Source organism: Hylaeus volcanicus, chromosome 5 (assembly GCF_026283585.1).
Source record: "Hylaeus volcanicus isolate JK05 chromosome 5, UHH_iyHylVolc1.0_haploid, whole genome shotgun sequence".
In the NCBI taxonomy this organism is placed as follows: domain Eukaryota; kingdom Metazoa; phylum Arthropoda; class Insecta; order Hymenoptera; family Colletidae; genus Hylaeus; species Hylaeus volcanicus.
Window position 1 is genome coordinate 25126543 of NC_071980.1, and position 14503 is coordinate 25141045.

General features: G+C 39.6%; 2 protein-coding genes across 2 annotated transcripts in view; both read right to left on the reverse strand.

Annotated features, from left to right (window-relative positions):
- The window catches only part of LOC128877527 (uncharacterized), a 5180-nt gene extending 1836 nt beyond the window's left edge, over window positions 1-3344 (reverse strand). Inside the window, exons 1-6 of the mRNA XM_054124905.1 lie at window positions 3185-3344; window positions 2601-2737; window positions 2177-2344; window positions 1798-2100; window positions 513-535; window positions 417-437 (exon numbers count right to left, since the gene is read on the reverse strand). Of these exons, the coding sequence (XP_053980880.1) occupies window positions 417-437; window positions 513-535; window positions 1798-2100; window positions 2177-2344; window positions 2601-2733 (648 nt within the window). The 5' untranslated portion in view covers window positions 2734-2737; window positions 3185-3344. The remainder of the gene's footprint in view (window positions 1-416; window positions 438-512; window positions 536-1797; window positions 2101-2176; window positions 2345-2600; window positions 2738-3184) is intronic.
- A 662-nt stretch (window positions 3345-4006) lies between these two features.
- LOC128877419 (glutathione S-transferase-like) lies at window positions 4007-14244 on the reverse strand. The gene is made up of 6 exons (XM_054124708.1): window positions 14091-14244; window positions 12822-13184; window positions 7429-7589; window positions 6444-6611; window positions 4993-5135; window positions 4007-4890 (listed from the first exon to the last, which is right to left on the reverse strand). Exons 3-6 carry the CDS (start codon window positions 7571-7573, stop codon window positions 4723-4725), a joined length of 624 nt encoding a protein of 207 aa, XP_053980683.1. The 5' UTR covers window positions 7574-7589; window positions 12822-13184; window positions 14091-14244; the 3' UTR covers window positions 4007-4722.
- Between the last annotated feature and the right edge of the window lie 259 nt (window positions 14245-14503).

A 14503-nucleotide genomic window follows, 5' to 3' on the forward strand; every position in this document is an offset into this window, starting at 1 on the left:
AGCGCGTAGCCTTCGCTACCGCGGCCGCTCCAACGGTCTACGCGCGCTCTGATTGGTCGGGGTTTTCTCTTAATATTTCCCTTGACCGAATCCTTTCCTTGCGACTACTATATCTGTATATGTATACATTCAAATTAAATCTACACTGTCAAATTTTCTTCTTTGAACGTCCCTTTATATGTAAAAAAAGTTTCAATAACAAAAATTAATTATATCTGGAAATCATATGCATTAGAGAAATACATTAGCTGGACCAGACTCCCCTCTTAAACAGTAGCAGCAAGATCCTAATTCTTAATTCTGACTAAGCAATTAGAGTGTTACGTTTTGCGCAGCTTTCGGAATAAAATTTGATCTTTTTTATTGGAGTTAAAAATTTGCACTGAAAAGTTTCGAAAAAGAAAATGTACACTCACGATGATCTTCAGAGGAATACACTAGCGAGCAACTGGAATTGATGATCTCTCGGATCCTACTAACTTTGCCTCTAACTAGACTATCATTTTATATACTGTTAACTCCGAGAGTCCCCCCACTAGCGCAATGAAAATAATACCCACTGTCACAATGTATCGTGATTCCTATTGGAATATTCAAATACATGCATATTAAAATAATTGGTTTCTCAGATAAACCAGCATATTATATCAAGCCAAATTTTACGAGTTGCACATTGTTTCATAAAGAGTTGCAACAATGTTACATTACACGTTGCATTTTCATGAAGTTTAGTTTAACATCGGTTACGCAACTTCAATCAGGAAATCTATCTTGAATAACAGACTTCAGAAAGAGATTCGATGACAAGCAAGGTATACGTGACTGACTGATTTTTATTGTTTAGATAATACAAAACATTTGCTTTAGTTTAATATTAAACGTGATAAGTAAATTAGTCATTCTTATCTAAATGAAAATAAACGACTGTGTTCGCTTAATCAGTTTCAAACTTGTACAGTCATTCATTTGCCTACTCCTGTGCCAACTTAACAATGACATAGCTAAAGCTAGTTTTATCGTGTTTAGACTTTAAAAATAAGTCAATCTGAATAATAAATAAAACAACAATTTTACTTTTAACGCGTGATAAGTTCGAGATATTCCTACACATAACGATCCCGTTACGGCTACGAAACGACCTTCATCGGAATCGCCATTGCGAATACAAATCTAGTTGCAAGAATTCTGAATTCGATTTTATCCCGGCAACATTTTCCGCAACTAGCAACAGCACAGCTGTATCAATTACTTCGTATTTGGTATCTTGTTTACTGTTACCGCGCCTACAATTGTCGGATCACTATCTAGATAAGTGACTTGCCGTTATTTTGATTAATATACACTTTATCAAAGTGTAAATTCGATCTATTTTAATCGATTAACGAATAATAAACATAGTGCTGCAGAAAGTTGTCCGGTTTTCAAATTTTCGTTAATATGTTTAACACGTATTATCATTAACCTACGTATTGTAGCTACTCTTCAATAAAAAAAACGTACAGAAAATAACAACAATAATTAATAAAATTAACTCTTTATTGAGATACAAAAGTATAATACTATTTCAACAAAGTCTTTCCATCTATTTGTATAGACACACAAATAACTTTATTATAGCAAACAAAGATAAAGTAATGGTGAGATGTAAATGAAATCTTTATAGCTGCTATTCTATTAGTAACGCAATTGCGATGATAAAATTATATGTTCTGTATCTGTAAGATCTGATTCATACCGAATAACAGACTTTTCTAAATGTATACAAAGTTGAGTGAAAATAGCGAATAAAGATTTAACATTCGGATTGAGGACGTTTAGCGACCCAGGCTTTGATCGCGGGGAGAGCAAGGACCTTATCTCTAAGTTGCTTAAGGTTGTCGAATTTCTCGATGATGTCTGACTTCATCATGAAGTTTAGGTAATCGAGAAGAGCGACGAAAGTTAGATCAGCCCAGGTAAGGGCGCCACCGACGAAGTAACCGCCGTTCTTCTTCACCTGTGCATCCAGACGCTCCAATACGAACGGTACCACTTCGTTGGCGACTTTGAGTTTCTCAGCCTTGGCCGCCTCGTTAGTCTCGTAAGAATAAGCACCAATCTCTGAAAAATAAATATTACATTTTATTCTGCCACAAGGGTAACAGTGAGTAGTATGAAAAATGTAGAAAACACTCACTCATACGGACATCGTGAATAGTATCGACAACAACATCGATTTGAAGGGCTTCCCAGTCATCTTTTCCAGCAAGACCATTTTGCTTGGCCAAATAACGACAGATAGAAGTAGATTGGGGGACTACTTTCCCATCAATTTCGAGAGTAGGAACCTGGCCAAATGGTGTATCTGAAAACAACACATAACATAAAAGAATTAAACACAATAAAAACAACTTCTTATGTTTCTAGGATATTGTAGACAAACATCTAATGTCATTCTCTTAAAAGAATTGTAATTATGGAGAATTTATCGTAGAACAGAGGATATTGTGTGCCTAACAATACCCATTGTACTTCAAGCTGACTCGCAAACAAATATTATTGTGATTTGTGTAAATATCATTACATTTGCATCAATTGAAAAGTATAAGAGGTTTAATTACCAGGTTTTATTTTTGGCCAATCATCTCTGTTGAAACGAACATCTTCAAATTCAGCTCCAGCATAGCTTAAGATGAAGCGAATTGGTTCAGCCAATGCTTTGACTGGGAAGTAAGTCAGCTTATAAGAAGGCATCTTCCTGAAAAAGAATAAATTAAGATTACTGTATAAAACGAATGTATTATGTTCAGAAAAATATATACACATATTCTGAAAGATTCTCACGAGTTTCATTACTTTATTATACTGAATATTTAATCCGTAAAGCCATCTTACAGCGTGGCAGACTCCATTAATAATCATTTCGTACTATTAATAGCCAAAGCCTCTATACATTGTCTACATATTTTATCTACATCTCCGTCACAATTGCTCAAAATAAATCCACAAATGTAACAATCAATTAAAAACCTGATAGTTTTAATTTTACACAGTAGCCTTTTCAAAGAATCAATCAGCCGGTTCAGTCGGCAGAGACAGAACTTGACGCAATCATGGGTTCTCGAAAAATGTATAAACAGAAACTATAAGCACTTTGTCAAGAAAAATAGTTGTAGTCTAAAGCGAAAAGTATCGGTATACTTACAAGTTTCAATGCAAAAAAGAAGTAACAAAAATCTGCAACAAAACGTCTGAAACGTCTGAAAACCGATCCAACACGGTGCTTCACGAGCAATGAAGTCCAATTACGATTAACAAGGGCGACAGGACGTTCTTAAATACATATTCCTTCCTCTCATTGGTACCAATAGTGGCCGTCCTATTGGTGGACACGCCGAGCGATAAGAGGAAGAGAGAAAGGCATATTCATATTTGTAGTTTTGCAATTGTAATTTATTGTACAAACAAATTGACAAAAATGTAAGTTGTCTAAACAAAATAAATAGAGGAATCACAAGCAGTTGAATTACAATTACATTATCATCATGCAGACTGTGCTTGACTGTGCTGCAGCGCTCACTGTTTGAACGGTAGATAGCCGAAACAGCCATACCGCGAGAATTTGAACATTTCAAAAATATTAGCGAAGAAAATAATGTACTAGAAGTAGAAGTAAACATTTCGAAATAAACATTTCATAATTACACGATAGCAAGTTTGCAAAGATAAACAGAAGATAAGCAGTTTCGCTAATTACAGTATTTGCTAGTTTTGCTTATTATTGACCGTTATCATTTACTATTCGCATTAAAAATAATCTTTAGATATTAAAAGGCATGTGTCCAAAACAATCGAAATAAAGATAATATCATCTGAAAATCATTGTATCATCTGATCTAACAGCGAATACCGTTCTTTATCAGCAGTGGCTTAGCGATTATGACGATAAATCGGGCTCTTCAATGTAATTGATACATTACTCGTAATGCGGTGAACTCCAGAGCAAATAGGTGGATTACAAAATGTTTCGCAATCGCGATGAATTTTATTATACGATTTTATAACATGATGCAACATTGCGTAAAGAACATATTTACTATTGAAATTGTCAGCATTCGTATCGACGTGGATAATAAGTGAAAGGAAGAACATAAAACTTCCTTACAGATTATTATTTTATGTATTCAATCAGTCGATACATTTGCAATTACAATTCAACATACACTATATCGTTTCTCAACATTTAATCATTAACATTTAGTCATAATCTCGCACGTGACTATACTTATTTCTTCAAATTGATTTTTGTTATAAATGGGCGTTTTCCATATATGCAATTGTAACCGTGAGTAAACAATACAAATGTTTGTGTAAACCAATTGACGCCGGTACAGTTTTAGGGTCCAAAAATTACTATTAAAATTAGTACATCGAGTATTTTTCATAAACCCTAAAATCATCGGAGAAATGTCTAATTATAGAAATGCAAGTGAAATAACACATTGCCCCAGAAGTACATATAAATTAATTTTGTTTATGGAAGAGACTTAAATTTACTATCAGGTTTTTGTCACACGTGTCTGCAGAGATTTGTATCGTTTTGCAAGTCGTAACACATCCAGAACACATTGTTGACATTGACAACTGACAACGTTGACGAACGTTTAATAATATTCGATAAAGCACACGCAAGTAACGCAGATATGTACTTGTTCCTTTTTCCATCCTGCGGATTCAGAGTGTTTAAACCTCTGTCTGGGGTCGTTTGGTCAACCATTCGGCGATAGCAGGTATCCCGTGGACTCTTCTCTTCAGCGCTCGAAGGCCTGGATAATTCTCCAAGGCAGCGCTGCCGAAGATATTTTCGAAATTCTCGAGGGCTACCGCGAACACAAAGTCCGTCCACGTGGTCTGAAAAATGACAATGCATTTTGTTCGATACTTTCATAGAGATTGCACAATCAAACTAAATCTTGCGCATGTATAAAAAGTAACATTATATCAACGACTCACAGTGGAACCAACGGCGTAACCTCCATTTTCGCCAATAGTTTGTTCAAACTTGTTCAAGTAAAAGGGTATAGTTTCTTTCAAAAGTTTCGCCTTCTTTTCTTCCTTCTTGAATTGATCCTTCTCCGTACGATACTGGTATATAACTGAAACACGTGACGTCTACGATAGAACTATAATTAAAACAGTTTTCTGAAGAAAAATCGTGCTTGTATCTCTCGCTGTTTCGCCGATACTTTTCTTCCTCCTTCGTCACGTTTCAGACTATTCCTTGTCGCGGTTGTTCGTTAACGAATCACATTCGTCGACACGATTGATATTTTTCAATCTTCTACCTGTTACGTTCTTGTAGTAAAAGAACGAACTCCCCTCCCGCAGAAATAATCGTTAACGCATCATGCAAAGTCCGCGTTGCGTAATCACGCATATTACAAGTGGAAATTAGTATGCTATCGCGTACACAGGATCTTCCTGGGTTCAGTAATTATGCAATATTTTATTTATTATTCTGGTCATATTCGCGGCTAACAAGTATCGGTATCATGTACCACAGGTGTACATATTTGAAAATAATATGAAGCATGTTTTATTCGTTGACCGGCCCGAGGACTTACACTTCATAGTTGAAGGAACGCTGTTGAATGCGCGAACTTATTTATTTGTTTGTCGACGTAGATACACGGTCTGTCTAAAAAGAAACCGAACTTTTGCTATTAAAAGAAAAAAGTACAAGTTAACTTTTTACATACACGTTTATTTACTCAAAATAATCTCCCTCTGCATCGATACAGCGTGTAGACCGCGTAATTAACATTTCGAAGGACCTTTGCAGCTCCTGTTTTGGCACCCCGTTTAGTATGGCGGTTACAGCGGCCTGAATCTCCGAAATGTTGCTATAATGTGTCCCTTTCGTTGGAATTTTCAATTTTGGGAAAAGAAAATAATCGCAGGGAGACAGATCAGGCGAGTAGGATGAATGATCCAAGGTAAACGCCGTATTAAACCGGGCTACCAAAACAGGAGCTGCAAAGGTCCTTCGAAATGCTAATTACGCGGTGTACACGCTGTATTGACGCAGAGGGACATTATTTTGAGTAAATAAACGTGTGTGTAAAAACTTTACTTGCATTAGGTTGTCCCGAGAGTTTCTTTCGCGAGTTACACTCAATTATTTTATACGGTCGTGTTTGTATAAGTAGACAATCTAATTTCGTAGGTATTCACGTTGTAACAGTAATGGAGCAAAATGAATCGTACACAATTCAGTAATGTAACATAAAACATAAACTATTTGTGCATGTATTACTTATTAATAAAGCGAAAGAAACTTTTGGGACAACCTAATACTTTTTTCTTTTTATAGCAAAAGTTCGGTTTCTTTTTAGACAGAGCATGTATAGCGAGGGACCATTTCTGAATCGAGCCATAGTCTAATCATTTTTAATATCACTCACTTTGCTTCAAGTCTCCAAGGGTATCGACAAGCACATCGCACATCATCGCCTCCCATTCGTCCCTTCCAGTTAGATTGTGTTTCCTCGCCAAGTATCTCGCCACCGCATTGCTTTGCGCTATCGGTTTCCCGTCTATCTCCAGCACTGGTAGCATTCCGTAAGGCATTGCTAAGAACAAATACAGTTCGAACGAAATTGACGTGCAGACGTATACAGGCGATCGATACAAAATTACACGGCCTTCGAGACCGAGTCTTTACAGCGTGCGTTCGTTTCTGAATATGGAGCAGACTTTGCGCCGGTTTTAATCAACGCGTCCCACTAATGGATCGCTGAAACTTCCATTTTTGCAATTCGACACTCATCGAACGTAATGTCTTCCGAGTTCTAGGTATTCCTTTCACGCGACATTTTCTACTAAAATGAAAGACGCAGTTCCTTTTCAGTCGAATGTCTCGACAACTTTATCTTCGATAACGAATTACTGGAAGGAAGCCAAAAATTCGTAATTTTCATCGGGAAACGAGTAATTTTCTTGCTTCCTCCTCGTGATTTCTCTCGAAACGTGGAGCAGGTAAAGCGTCCGCGTAAAAGCCGGCCGTCATCGGTGATTGAAAGCTACAGACAAAGCTCGCATGGAAATTTCATAGAGCGAAGTTAATTTCGTTCCACGGCGCTTGAATCAAATTATTAAACATTGTTTCGACTTGCGAAAGTCGAGATAAATTACCCGACAAACCTTCTTTTGCAGTTTATATGTGAAGGCTTTTGAAACTCAAACTTGTTGTTTGCTTCAGTGACACAGAAATGTTATTCGGTTAGAAACGTTTGACGGAAAAGTAATGTAATAATTTTATATGCAATAGACGTTTCAAGCACAGTGCAGCGCATTACCGATGTACCGATGTATCCGAGTATCAATTTTATAGGCACTTACGGAATGAGCGTTGAAAGATGAAAATAAAACACAACTTTCAGCCCTTACATTTCTTGAGTTCCGGCCAGTTTTCCTTCGGGATCCTCTTGTCGACGTAGTCGACGCCCGTGTATGCAAATATGTAGCGAATTTGCTCGGCAGGACCTCGGGCATCAAAGTAGATCAATTTGTAAGTCGGCTGTCCTTCGCCCATTTTCTTTCGCGACGATCTGGAAAAATTAGACGATCTCGTTCCTCGATTTTTATTACAGAATTCAAAAGAAACATAACGAGTATCTTTGAAATCGTCACGCTGCACTCTAAACACCTTACCGTTCTCGGTTTCGAAACGAGAAAAACGCGGTTAATATGAAGAGCACCGCGACCACAAGTTTTTTTCCTACACTCGACGGATGTTCCATCTCGTAATTCCTCGTCTCGCTCGTCTTTTTCTATTTTTTATTCTCGTCATTTTTATGCTGCAACCTGCTGCTCGGCCTCTACACCAATCCGTGTCGATTTACATTTTAATACCTTTGGAAAGATTAATCTGCATCCGTAACTTTACACTCGAATGCATTTTTCTTTTATTTTATGCTTCGTAACAAAAGATCATTCGCGTCGAGCTTCGCCACCGCACCAGTTTCGATATTAAATTCACGGAAATTAGTATCAAAGAGGAAGATGGGTAGTTCGTATAAACTCAATCCCGATAAACGCTATCGATTGCGTCGCTATATCGTCATCCAGTTCGACTATGTTTCTCGGGTCGCAATGGTATTAATCCAGTAGCGTACAAACTCCTGCTCGCAAGCTAATTTGATCTTTTCATCGAGTTCGTACGGTTCGTGAAATAAAGTAAAAACGAATAAAAAATTGGAGTGCAACTTGTAATAGTAAAATTTGGACCAGGAGGTGAAATAAACAGTTGACCATTGTCGATTTGAAATAGCAAAGTTTCGAATTAGCTGGATTCTGTCGTTTTCTGTTCGATATTGTCGAAAGCTCTCTGCATTTCCTTAGACCTCGATGCCAACATTTACGAGCCACTTTTGCAAATTTACAGTCATCGTAATCCGCTGGTAGCCTCCGCATCTGAGCTGAATTTTAATCTACTCGCGAATCTCCAGCCGCCTGTTCTAAAGGTAACGAGGGGGTTGCGTGTTCACGTGCGTGCAGAAGAGGCCACTATCGGATAACAAAGTCCGTCCGTGTAGATTAAGCTTGAATACCCCCGTGCGAAATCGTCGAGATTCATTGCCAAACGCCTCTCCGATAATCTAAATTAACCAGCGTAGAGTAGTTGAAGATCCTAGAAACATTTTCCGAAGTGTTTTTCGTTCTTGAAATTTCAACAAAAGAAGAAATGTTTCCGATTAGAATTCATTTTGCTTGCTTAAATTAGCCGACAATAGATCGCGGTTGTCGGCACTTTCTGCATCCAGTAATCCTACACAAGACCTACAAAGAGTGTCATCTATTGGTTAGGCTCTTTCGTAACGCACAGCGAACAATAAACGATAAGAAACCACTGTTCCCATGAATGGCCACAGTTGCGACAGACGCTTAATTAAGTGTCGCAGGATAACGAACCGAGAAACGTGACTAATTTCTAGACCATCGGAATAGGATCTTAATTTCCTGATTTCGGCACAGATAGAAGGATAGAAACAAGTGAAAGGAATTGTCGAACTGTCTTGCGTTCGTACGCGTGCGATCAGATTTAAGATTCGCGAACCGAAATCTGAAACTCACTGTTCTAATAAAGAGAGAGTTTGTTGATCGATAGAATACGTCACTATAAGAAACGGGGAATGACGATGAAGTTTTCAGAACGAAATCATAATCCTTCTTTTGATTCGTGGCTTTGACTAATGATCTAAAGTGAGAAACGATCGGGAAGATGCTTTCGTCGACGGCGCAAGGGTTGAAAAGGCTAGCGTAACGTCGACGGTAATACTTTGAGCCCTTATACCTCGACCTGCCCACCCACAGACCGAATTGAGGTTCACCGGGGCATTGATCATTGATTTTATGTCAAATGCGGTTGCAGGACTGCGACTATCACGCTTGCTGCTCAGTGAATCGGTTTACTTTCGCAGATATCACGGTTACTTTTGTCGAATAAAATGATCCCTTTGTATATTTACTATTTTAATCACATTACACTTGACTAAATAGATATTAGCTGTTACGAGAACTTGATATTATTTTAATAATCATCAACCTTTATACGTTTTACCTATAATCACCTCAATATCACTTCTCCGTTTAAAATAAAATCATTAATTTCCACTTGATGACAAGCGCCAGCGTGCTGTTCCTCGATAAAACGGGATCCCATTCGCTTCTAATTGTACGCGTTATTATTTACAATTAATGTGTTATTACAAAGCGTTCGCAAACACTTGTATAAATGGATACAAATCGATATAACTGCTTCGCAAACAATTTTTTGTTACCGGAATCAGTGGGACAATTATCGAACAATTCTCAAAACGGCAACGCAAAGAAAAACCACGCGAAAACTCGTATCAGAAATCAGCCTGAAGTAATCTTAGTTGAATAGAATTTTTGAGACCTGCAGTGATCCCATCGTTGCCCAGCAACAAGCTTCGGCTGTCTTTGAAGCGACAATCTTGTTACTCAGTCTTCGATCTTCGGATACTTAATGCAATATCGTCGTCGGAACGACGCCTTGGAAACCAATCCATCGCGAGTGTTTGCTTTTGAACCAACTATCGATACGTTTGAAATGCAAATCAACGTTGAAAAAACGAGGTGCTATTCTGAAGCTGCTTTTCTATTTCTATCATTCGAATCGCAAAACTTACACCGGAGGTTGTAGGTTATAGGAAACGCAAGTAGGTGCCATTTGAATGCATCAATGACTCCATGATACCAACAAAGCAGGAAATAGGTATCGAAAATAGCTTTCGAAATCTCATCCACATCTTCGATGCGCATTTAGAGAACTGGGAAATCCTCTTACGCTAAGAACGCCGGACGCATCATGTCGAAGAAACTTTAACCGAAGTTTTTATCAATAATGTAACAGACTTTAAAACCTCTACCGTTGCCCACATAGTAGAGAATCTCGTGACACTGAAACGTTGAAACACCGAACGAAAACTGCGGGATACTCAATCTTTTGTTTGGAAGTACTATGAAGTCTCAAGAACGTATTGCAATTTCCCTCGCTTCTTTATCTCATCCATCGTTCAATTTCTCGATAAGAAGCGCTTAATGGACGATAATCCATTGTCGCGAGTCGCGAAGTTACAGCTGGTTAATCGATTGAACTCGATCAGGACGCGTTTCATTCCCATAATCCGATCTGTGCGCGGTTTAGTTATGATCGCGTTCTGTCGGTGTTTACTGGCAGCTTAAACTGGCGCAAACAGTAGCAAGCGTCGCGAACAGCCCAGCTGGTTCGCGCTTTGTCAGCTCAAGAGAGACGGTATAGGATTACGGGTCCTGTGATTATACAGGAGATGGACGACATATTGCGAACACCTGTCCGAAACATGAAATATTGTGGTCCATTCCCTTTCGCAAATGGAACCATTTTTCGAGTGCCGCGACTAGCTATAGACTCGCTGGTGCACTACCGTGCGGCGTGCCTGACTCGTGCTTTTCACGTTCGGTCCGAATTCCTTGTTATTCGACACTGGGTTTAGCCACCAAAATGAGAACCTAACGATCGTCGTCACGATTAACCGAATTAATTCTGATCCCACCGACCTCGGCGCTCGTACGCGCGCGCGCGCGCATAGAATGTGTAATTGATTTCCAGATTCACCAGTGGCTTCTCCGCCGGTAATATTCGGTCCAAGTAATTCGCGCCTCCGGTCTCTGGCCTTACAAAGTAATCTCTGAATTGCAATTAGCAAAGTGTAAGATGGAAGGTGAATTCGATGCCACCCTTCGTTGTCGAGTCGTAACGCTCGGTATTGGGAACGCAATCACGTTGATCTCGCGACTGAATTCTATGAAATATTCGCGTTATTTGTATCGTAAGGAACTTCAACGTAACAATCTTTAATGGTAAGAAACAAGAAAAGGTCTTTGAACGTTTGTAATGGCGCCTACTTCGATTCCTATTGCCGCGTAGTTATTGACTTGCTAATCACCGAGGGTAGACGTTAGTCAGTTCATTTTATAATAAATTAATTGGATCGCGTTTCAGTCTTTGTATTATTATATACTGCGACGTTGAATGTTGTTACACATTTGTCGGCGCCAGTCGTTCACTGTTAATATACAACGTAACGAGCAGTTCTGCGAAGCACAACGTTGTATAATTATTATGAATTATTTCGCTCGTCATCTCGAACCCTGCACTCGTTGTTAAAATTATATACTATTCGCAAGGTAGCTTAAACAAAACTAGAATTATTAAATTTTTGTTGAAATCTATCTTGAGTCAGACTTAATTCGCAACCATCGGAAATAGACTCTTAGCGTTATCGAGAGCCTCTGAGTGACTCGTCTATTCAGCTCCCATTATTCGACGTTCCTCTGATCCCCCGTCTCTCGTGGCTAGCCGTAAATCTTTCAAAGTTCGCGTCGTATTAAGAACATGTACAAATTCAACGAGTTTTGCCCTCGATCCTTGATCGTAATTGCAGGATAAATAAATTATCATTATCCCGTGTCATCGATTACGCGAAGAGGAAAATGCTCGAAATGCGTGAAAAGTATTCGGAGCCCGAATGAGAAAAAGGAAATGTGGAGAAAGAAATACGCGAGAGAGAAATACGCGAGAGAGAAATACACGAGAGAAGACCAAAAAACGAGCGACGAGACGGGGTGGAACGTATAGGCAACTTTGTAGTGGGTGCATGAATAATAAATATGCCGGCAACACGGGCCGACCTATTTTGACTCGCCCGCGACACGATGAATATTAAAACGAAATATTTCGCGAAATGCTAGAGGCAGTTGTAATACAAAAATGTTTAAGAAGCGATTCAATCGAATAGCACCGAAAACCATCTTAAATCATCCCTTCGATTTAGAAAATGTAAACAATCTCGTAAAAACTTTATTTAAAAAAAAGTAAATACCGAGGTTATTCCGTATCCTATTATTTATTTACGTTCCAACTATACATATATACATTGTTTCTACTTGTCATCTATTACTCAAAGTGTTGCCTATCTATGACATGCAACAGGGTATGGCTGCCACTCATCGTGTGTAAGTATTGCTCAATGAAAACAGATATTTATACTTGACAAAAAAATCGTACAATTCGAAGAAACATACGTAAAATTGAAAAGCAATACATTCGATAGAATTGTCTTAAAAAATCTGAAATTTCCCTACATTTTCGTGTTCGAAAGTGGTTGGAACCCTTAATGTCTACGATTCGATCTTAAGCATTAGTGCATCGTATACGATGGAAAATGAACTCGATTACGCGTGACTGGTTAGTCGAAGAGTTAATTTAAACTCACCGCCAGTGTCCTCGCGGGAAAGTGCCAGCAACCCTTCAGTCAGCTGGACGAACACTCGCGCGGAGCGGGGCTCGCACTGAGCTCGCACGCGAAACGAACGAATCCAGGTTCCTCGTGTTCCTTCGGCACCACTTGCTCTCCACCACCGCTTCCCCAACACCCTCGGCCCTCCAGCCACCTCGAGCACGATGCGCAACCTCGGAATATTTATGCCACCCTACACCCCATGTCCCAACCCTCCATCCAAACGGGGAACCGTTCGAAACGAAAATTGTTTTACGACCTCGACCAACCAAGCATCCCCTTTCCGCCGCTTGCTGCTTCGTTTCCTGACTGTCGGGGTTTCCTTTCGTGCCGATATACCTACGGAAAGACAGAATGTAACCCACCTTGGTAATATTAATTCTTTTTTGCAAACAGTTCGATGTGTGCAATCCCTAACCACGAACTGTCGAATTTTATAAGGGTTCTGTAATGTTTAATGGGATCGACAAGAGATCGAAGGAAAGAAAAATAGGTCGAAGACACTTCTAAATCGCCAACGGATGTAGAAAGATTAGTTTGGCCGGCTGAACATACGCGCGCCGCGCCGTATCCGATTGCCGCAGTAGAATGTACCCGTCTGTGATCAGACGGGCGTATGCAAACAGGTGGAAAGCGTCGATCAACCACGGTACCTTTCTCACGGTAATAAATCTTGATCTTAGGATCGTAAGAATTCCGTATATCGTACCATTCGGATCTTTTACTTTTAATAAAGAATTCATTGAGAAAGGTCGTTGTCCCAGACTTCCAGGTTTACGTCTCTCCTCGAGCACATTCCGTTTATCTTTTCGGAAATCATTGTTAAAACTTCTCACCGATCTTCCGTAAGAGTCGTCCCTCTACTTCGAAGAGGCGAAGGCGGCTTCCATAATAAATGCAACACCGCAACGAAGCATACATCACAAACGAGATCACACGCTAGGAACGATGTTTCCACCTTGTTGATTTGTTTTTTTTTTTCTTTTTTTTTTACTGGCGGTTGAATGGAATTTTCAAAGCATTCCGGCTCGTAGATCGCGAGAAACGGTCAGCGTGCACGGTAAATTTCGCGACGGATTCATCAACACGCGATATTCCTGCCGTAACGCATTTCCATGTAACACTATATCCACGGCGTAAACGACCACGTGAACAGGGGAAGGCGCGGCGAGTGTGCGTTAAATGTTATGCCGTGCTTGGGTCGGTTAATTGGTCAGAGCAAGCCAGTTAGTTTCATTACGTTACCTCCATCTTCGTGGGTTTCGCACAATAGAGACCTCTTCCAGTAACGGGGCCACTAGGCCTACGTGTGTTCTAGAACCTCTTTATTGGAACGAGACGCGTCCCTGCCGAAATTCCGACCCGTTCAAGGATTCTACAGCCCTTCTCTCAGTACTAGGTACAGATCATTCTGAAACTTGACAATTATCGGAAAGTTTCGTTGGCGAATATTAGCGAGTACAAACGTACCTTGTATAGACTTGAAACATTTATTTCGCGTTCAGCATTTTCAGACGCGCGGAACTGTTTAAGGTTGTTTGACGTGTACGATCTTTACGAAACGCTGCTTTCAAAATCGTTCCGTCGAATCGGTTAGCAATTCGTAGTGTTTCGTAGAGCAAACGCTACTTGGATACGGAAGCACGGTATTTGTGTCT

Coding starts and splice junctions, on each gene's coding strand:
- LOC128877419 (XM_054124708.1), bottom strand. CDS start 7,573: ATGGGCGAAGGACAGCCGACTTACAAATTGATCTACTTTGATGCCCGA. Junction 6,612..7,428: donor CTGGCCGGAACTCAAGAAAT/GTAAGGGCTGAA, acceptor ATTTGTTCTTAG/CAATGCCTTACGGAATGCTA. Junction 5,136..6,443: donor CCTTGGAGACTTGAAGCAAA/GTGAGTGATATT, acceptor CACGTGTTTCAG/TTATATACCAGTATCGTACG.